Here is an 8,118-nt window from a genome sequence, read left to right as displayed (position 1 = left end):
TCCCCAAGATGTGTAAGTATACCAAATTTGGTAGTGCTAGGTCAATTAGGCGCCGAGTCATGGAGCGGAAGGGAAATATGATCAAGGTCAAATAAAGGTCGCAGTGACCTGGTTTTGGTACGATGCGCTTCTCCCCAAGATGTGTAAGTATACCAAGTTTGGTAGTGCTAGGTCAATTAGGCGCCGAGTCATGGAGCGGAAGGGAAATATGATCAAGGTCAAATAAAGGCCGCAGTGACCTGGTTTTGGTACGCTGCACACCTTCTCCCCAAGATGTGTAAGTATACCAAGTTTGGTAGTGCTAGGTCAATTATGGGCCGAGTTATAGAGCAGAAGGGAAATATGATGAAGGTCAATGTAAAGGTCAAATAAAGGTCGCAGTGACCTGGTTTTGGTACGCTGCTCACCTTCTCCCCAAGATGTGTAAGTAGACCAAGTTTGGTCACGCTAGGTCAATTAGGGGCCGAGTTACAGAGCGGAAGGTAAATATGATCAAGGTCAAGGTCAAATAAAGGTCGCAGTGACCTGGTTTTGGTACGCTGCCCACCTTCTCCCCAAGATGTGTAAGTAGACCAAGTTTGGTCACGCTAGGTCAATTAGGGGCCGAGTTACAGAGCGGAAGGGAAACATGATCAAGGTCAAGGTAAAGGTCAAATAAAGATCGCAGTGACCTGGTTTTGGTGCGCTGCCCACCTTCTCCCCAAGATGTGTAAGTAGACCAAGATTGGTCACGCTAGGTCAATTAGGGGGCAAGTTATAGAGCGGAAGGGAAAATCTCTGCCGCGGCGGCGGCTGTACAGACATGAAACCATAGTATATCCCCGCCAACTTCGTCGCGGGGAATACAATTACAGTCTATATCTAATCGCACAACATGCGTGTCAGCTTGACCACCTTATTTTCCAGCGAATTCTCAGAGTTCAAGTTGGCGATTCGTATGTATTTCTTATTTGTTTAGTATTATATAAGAACACGTTTTAATTGGCTGTCATCAAATTACTGCTACGCACGTAACGCAGGATTAATAAGTGCGATCGTAGGCTCTAATGCGTGTGCTATCTATCTATCAACAATATTTTCCCTAACTCTTATAATTTTAAAACAACATTCTGTCATTTTCCTTACATTTTCAGGCAAAATATAATTCCCCGATTTCCAAGTGAGTGCTATTCATGTACAAGTCCTGCCCGTATCCAGGGTGAACACACGGGTTTCAGAAAAGAAAATACGCCGCACAATAATATGGCAAATACATTTTGAATTCATTCAATCATAAATGCAGTCCAATCCTGTAAACACGATTCTGGAGATGTTTCAATTGCAGGCCAACGCTAACGACTGCAAAAATGTTCGTAAATGACTGCATAGCCAACCTACCTGCCAAGGCCTTGATTCTCGATCGTTCAAACAGCCTTGCTGAGCTGTTATCTTCATCTTCTATTGTCTCTTGGCCTGGCTCCCAACGCACCACCAAGCCTGTTGTCATGGTGATGGATCCTTACTCCGATCCTTTCGTCTGCAAATGTATAAACAGAGTATTTGAGTACACGCATGCATAAACAGCAGGGTTCTCCCTACGTTGCGCAAACGGGGCGCGCGCCCCGTTTGGGAAAACTCCCCCCTGTTTCAATCGTTGCGCCCCGTTTAAATTACCTCCGCCCCGATTAAATTCCACCACAATAAAAGTTTGCCAGCGCGGGAATAGATTGTCAAGCTAAGACTGCATGCCATTTAGTCAAATTCAGTCTACTGAGCACAGGAATAGCATTTTCTAAATATATGTAATTAACCAGCTAGTCGTCTGTCAGTGGAGTTAAGCAGTATGTACTGTGATGCGTTTTAGAGTCAGGAAGGGTTATCAGCTGTGAGCCTGTGACCACCATCTATGAAGCTGGACTTCTAGCCATCCCTGCGTTCAACTGCTACAGATCCCGAGGGAAATCACATGTACTCACGCTGGCAGAAAAGAGCAGCCTGCAGACAACGATGTGGTGAATGTAACCATCCATTCACATAGGCAGTGTCTATATGGGTATATGAGAATACTAGTCTCACGCAAGCAGAGTCGACCGAAATTTTTATTATTATTATTATTATTATCTACCTGGCAGGAGCTGGGGTCGTTTGGCACACTTATATGGGAGGAGACAGGTTGGGGGTTGGGAGGTGGGCAGGTTGGAAGGAAGGTGAGGAGGGAGGAGGAGGGAGGCTGGCTACATGGAAGGAGGCAGGTTGGGGGTTACACACCTGGAATCGCAGGATAATGGTCCATATTAAGCCAAGGGTGAGACGAGGGCTCCCGTCAACAATGTCGTGCGCTCCGAGGTTCTCCAGGTGAACGTGCTGCTCCCGCAGGAACTGCAGCGCCTTCTCCACGTTCTCCAGGCAGTGAATCCTCATCTTACCCTTCGTCGGTTTCGGCTGCAAGCCGTAAAATGTTATTGATACAATCACTGGGCTTAATAATGACAAATTTGTCATTATTAACCCCTGATATGATGAAGCCGTAAGCCATACAGCAGTGATATGATTGAGCAGTAGGCTGTACAAGAGTGCATGCAGTCACACTTATGTACGGTTCCACAGAGACGTTGAAGAGCATTTGAAAATCAGGCCCACCCCTGGATTTCCGTAATAGTAATACCCTTACAATTTACTTACTTAACTTACTTCTTGCTAAATTCCCTACTAATAATGTTAATAACAATTTACGAAAGAACCATTAAACGAATAAACGCGTAGAAATAAACGCTTAAATTGATTTTGAAATGGTGGCGTTTGTTGCCCAGTCGGTACCACCTGTTACCCAACTCTTGCTCGCCTAGTTTAATGATGGAATATATTAGTAGTAACGTATGCCATATTATATGATTGATAACTGCAATACCTATGGGAATTCTGATTACGGCCAGCACGTTTAAAACTATCAATCAAAGATATTAAAGCGAGCTTTTCAATCTCTTTAGGTAATTATAATACATAAATGTCCTCACAGTAATTTCCAAAGTTAAACATGAATGGCAATTAACTGACTTAATTTGAATCAATAACTTCATTAGATCTAAGCCACGAATACCATGCAATCCACTCACATATGCTGCTAACAGCTACCAGAGATGGTGTATACTAGTGATGGGAATCGGTTGGAATTATATCATCATATATCATATAATACCGTATTTTGTATAATACAATATTCTAAGAAATGTGACAGTATTATGTACTGCAGAGCTATGTGACAGTATTATGTTTTAGTCTTATGTGGTAGAGGTTAGATTTACAAGTCCTCAAGCTGCAAAGCTAAGTCGGCAAAATAACACACCAAAGAAATAAAGAGTCATTTCGTCATACAATATTTGCAAATGTTTAAATTGGAGAAGAAAAAAAAATTAAATATTTTGATAATCGATTATTTATTTTCATAAAAAATAAATTTTCTTTTGTTGCTGTCAAGACAACGACTTATCGATTATAATCGATCATCGGGACATTCATAGTTATGTGTGTACTCACCCGTCTCTCGCCCGATAGTATTGTCTGAGAAATGCTGATAAGGGCAGTTGCCGTCACGCAGGTCACGTATAGAATCTCCAATGTCGACGTATTGACCCTACACAACTGGGAGGGTTACCCATTTTGGTGAAGTTCTCTGTACTGTCTCTCTTCAATCTATAACGATATCGTGTAAATATGTAAGTCAATAGCGTCTGAGAATTGAACTATAAAGATTACATTAAAGAACAGGTGTCAAGGACGAACTTCAATAACAAAACATACACAACAAATGATTTCATGCTCCGAGTTTAGTTTCACTTGATGCGTGCATTGTATACGGAAGAATTTGATGTTGGATGTAGCAATGATGAATAAGAGAATCCAAACTTGTGTTTGTAAAACTTGCAAACGCTTTAATATCTTGCACAGCGTCAATTCCTTGTCACACAGAACAAAACAACTCGCACAGCCGAAGCGCATAAGCGCGTGTGTTAATGCCCGTCTCCACAACCAGCCCCTTGCACTCCTACATCTCGTCGCTATATATTACCCCAAACCCCTACATTCGCTGAGGCCGTGCATTTAATTGCTATGGGCAAATCCTGAAAAAATGTTGTGAATCCTGAAATCCTGTGTTAATTTTCCCCATTTGGTGTACTGCATTAAACCTAAAATGATAGCAGGTAGTAGATAGCACAGGTGAGGCACATAGCAATGCAATTAATTTCCTAATTACCGTGCTCGTGTAATGCAATGATAATTGGCATTACATGCACAAGGTATTGAATGCCCTGTAAAGGCTCATAACACGCGCGCAAATACACGCACGCAAATGCATACACATACGTATACGCACACGACTATAGCGACGCAGCAAATAATACACAGCAGCGCACACGCACGCGCAACGCGCGCGCGCGTCACCATATACAGCGACGCAGCACCGCCGCATCGCACGCTCGCACGCGCCGCAACGCAGCGCACGCACCCAGTCACACGCACACACATAACAGCACGACACCGGTGCCTCACTGCACACACGCACACGTACACGTGCCCACGCGCATGGGTCAGAATGTCTCTTATGAATCAAATACTTGTTTTCATGTAGACCCTCTACCAAAACCGAACCTTCAATCATTTCTACCCTATGGAACAGATAAAAGATTAAATTAACTGATATTTTTGTTTTGCTAAAAAGAATTCAATTTTGGTCAACCTGCCTTTGATGATCACAGTTAAAACTAAAATATCTCTATTCGAGTCTTCTTTCAAGTCATCTCGCCTCTCGCGCGTCTCGATGGGCACTCTCTCTCTCTCACTCTCCAGAGAAATATAAAGATATCAAGATATATAAGAAAAAAAATATAGAAATAAATGCAGGCAAACCTGTACATAAAGATCACTCAAGCGAAACACCCCAGAAGTCTGATCTAAATCCCAAGTGTCTTTCATAGATGTCACATGTGAATATAGATAAATATGGCTTCATCAAAATGAACTGAAGTAATACATAGGCTCCACCCATCAGCTTTACTGCCACCAACCAATGGAGTACTTGTAAGTACTTTATATCGATCTACCTAGCACACTATAATCTGTTAGCTTAAATAATGATTCCACGTTAGATGAGAGGGCGCGATATTGATCGGGCGGTAACGGGTGATATGGCTCCAGCCATATTGGTGCCACTTAGGATTGTCGGCTTTTTAGTTGGTATTATTACTATACCCTGCAATTAGTGTGCTGCTAAATTTAGGCGATCAAAATATTCGAAATAATAATGAAATATCTCAATTGTAAATTCTAGAGAAAAACACTGCGTGTTGTTGAAGATGCGAACGTGAGTTGATGATCAATAAACCCCTCATGCTTAACTTACAGCGAGATGGTCGCAGCACTGCTCACACTATCCGTTTGCCAGGGCAGACAGGATAATCAGTGTAACAAGTCGCAACTGATGAATCTTTATAACACAGAACCTTTTAGCATTGTGCTTTTTATCTTTAATATACGTAGCATTAGGTGACAAAGAATCTTTGACGATGCACGCATCACATGAAGTATTCCGCACGCGTGTTAGATGTGTGTGTGTGTGTGTTGTAGTGCGTGGGTGCGTGCGTGCGTGCGTGCGTGCGTGCGTGCGTGCGTGCGTGCGTGCGTGCGTGAAGCATCGACTCCTTGATGGCGTTCACATCAATAAGGAAACCCCACCCACTCGGCTGAAAGGCCCTTATTACCGCGCGGCAGCTACCTTCCACAAAGCGCAAGGAAAGCACACATTCTCGCACGATGGTCGTGTAGACGAGTAGTGCGTGCGTGCGTGCGTGCGTGCGTGCGTGCGTGCGTGCGTGTGCGCGCAGAATGAATGTTTTCATCCGTTTTAAATGCCAATCAGAGTGAAACTAGTACGGCGGAGGCCCCGGAGGGCAATGATGACCATGATGGTAACAAAAAATATGGTTAGGGTTAGAGATAGGTTTAGCGATAGCCTCGAGTCATATCGCTTCAAAAAAGGGGGTCTCATTTCGCGAAATCGTAAAGGATCAACTTGTTAGAGGGATATTAAAATTTGGGTTCTTGCCAAAATAGGGCGGGGGGTATTGTTGGTAAAGGGGCACTGCACATTCAATGAATGATGGACAGTTATACGAGGCGATTTAAATAGTTTACTTATGCATACATGTATGCCTACACAATGGAACCACGTAGGCACATAATAACACATAATAACACATCACGCGCTATATATAATAATAATCATGTGCTTTATCCTCTCATCTTCTCTCTTACCTTGCGTTGCTGCTTAAACGGGGCACGTCTAAAAGTATGTATTTCTTAATATAAATTACAGCCTTCATATGGGTTATGGACATATAATACCTTCAGGATGAATATGTTCCCTCAGATGGATGTTGTAGGACACAGTAGGAATTGAAAGCGAAATTCAAGCCTATCATCTTTCAGTAACCTGCTAGCCGTATCTGAGACTGCCTAGCACCGAATTACACCAATGCAGATGTGAGGAGAGCAGGTCGTAACATAACAACAAGAGTATGACACCGTTTTAACAACGTTTTGCATAGTTTTCAACTTGTAAATATTCTATCAATATGTGAATAAATATATTCAAACTTTACCTTGTTTTCGTCTATTAACAACTTTAACTCGAATGACCATTTTTAGATGCTCACACCACTTTGCTACCATCATCAGATGTGCACATACTTTAATCAATATGTCAGGAGTCACACACCCAACCAACAAAAGTTCATCTGCAACTCACAAAAGGTAACTTTGACATACATTTGTACCATTGTCCACAACGAGGGTAATTTCTAAACACTAATACCATGAGTAATCCATCAACTCATCCTCATCATCATCAGCAGCAGCAGAAACAGCACCATACTCATCATCAGCATCAACATCGTTATCATCAATATCATCACCATCCTCATCCTTGTTATCACCATGAAGATTAATCAGCAGCATCATCAACATCATCCTCACCATCATAAGTATCACCCTCAAAAACTCATTCGATCGCCAACTCTCAACCATCTCTCGGGAAGTTATGTATACCAAACATACCACAGCATACAATGTGCCCAACATCGCTACTGTAGAAGTTCGATACTAACTGCTATTCAGCATTTCAATTAAATAAGACAAATTATAACATGGCCATGAACATTGCATTAGCATATATAACCGATGGCTTCTTTTTCATTACAATGCTAAATAATTATAAACAGCACAATCTTTCGTGTCATACATTTTACATACTCGCAACATATTCATCTAAAACGCTTCCATGCATTCACCACCGCCCGGCCATGTTTAGCCGACACTGCACTCTAATGCGTGTGCGTTTCGCAACACCCCCGCCTATCTCAATCCCGCCTTTCACAAGCCCGCCTATCACACTTGAGTTGCAGGCTAGTATAGAGCCCTCGGCGCAGCAACCGGAGAGCGACCGTCTCCCGGCCGGCGCTACGGACGAAGGAATGCATCGCCAACAACAACGAACCGATTGCTCGCCTGTCGCAGAGACGCAGACCACCACTGCGGTCTGAGATGCTTATATTATAGTTTATACCCAGGACACGGCCGTGTGTGAGCGCGCGATTGTACGGCAACGACAACCATCTAATCCGTGAGATTTATTACGCTCTCCAGTTCGTGAGAGACGCTGTTTGTGTGTGTGTGTGTGTGTGTGTGTGTGTGTGTGTGTGTGTGTGTGTGTGTGTACGTGTGCGTGCGTTTGTGCGTTTGTGCGTGTGTGCGTGCGTGCGTGTGCGTGTGCGTGTGTGTGTGTGCGCGCGCGTGCGTGCGTGTGTGTGCGCCTATGGGTATGTGTCGGGTGCGTGTGTGTGTGTGTGTGTTTGCGTGCCAAACCCTTGGTCGTGGCAGAGAGATCGGTAACATAAAATATTTTCGTAACAAACTTATCAAATGGTTTAAAAATGGAAGCGATAGGTAGGCCTACTATCCACAGGACCACAAACACACACGCGGCGCGCACGCACGCATGCACACACACACACACACACACACACACACACACACACACACACACACACACACACACACACACACAATAAATAAAACTTAACTTTA

At 43.3% G+C, this 8,118-nt stretch overlaps 1 protein-coding gene across 1 annotated transcript in view; it reads right to left on the bottom strand.

Moving 5' to 3' along the window:
- LOC106805681 (spectrin beta chain-like) overlaps nucleotides 1–8,118 on the bottom strand; it is a gene marked incomplete at its 5' end in the record, with an annotated part of 60,842 nt that overhangs the window by 52,187 nt on the left and 537 nt on the right. The window contains 1 exon segment of the mRNA XM_014807373.1: nucleotides 2,248–2,421. Coding sequence (XP_014662859.1) covers nucleotides 2,248–2,421 — 174 coding nt within the window.

The sequence above is a fragment of the Priapulus caudatus genome, unplaced genomic scaffold (genome assembly GCF_000485595.1).
Source record: "Priapulus caudatus unplaced genomic scaffold, Priapulus_caudatus-5.0.1 Scaffold7, whole genome shotgun sequence".
Taxonomy (NCBI): domain Eukaryota; kingdom Metazoa; phylum Priapulida; class Priapulimorpha; order Priapulimorphida; family Priapulidae; genus Priapulus; species Priapulus caudatus.
This window is presented reverse-complemented; position numbering and strand designations above follow the sequence as displayed.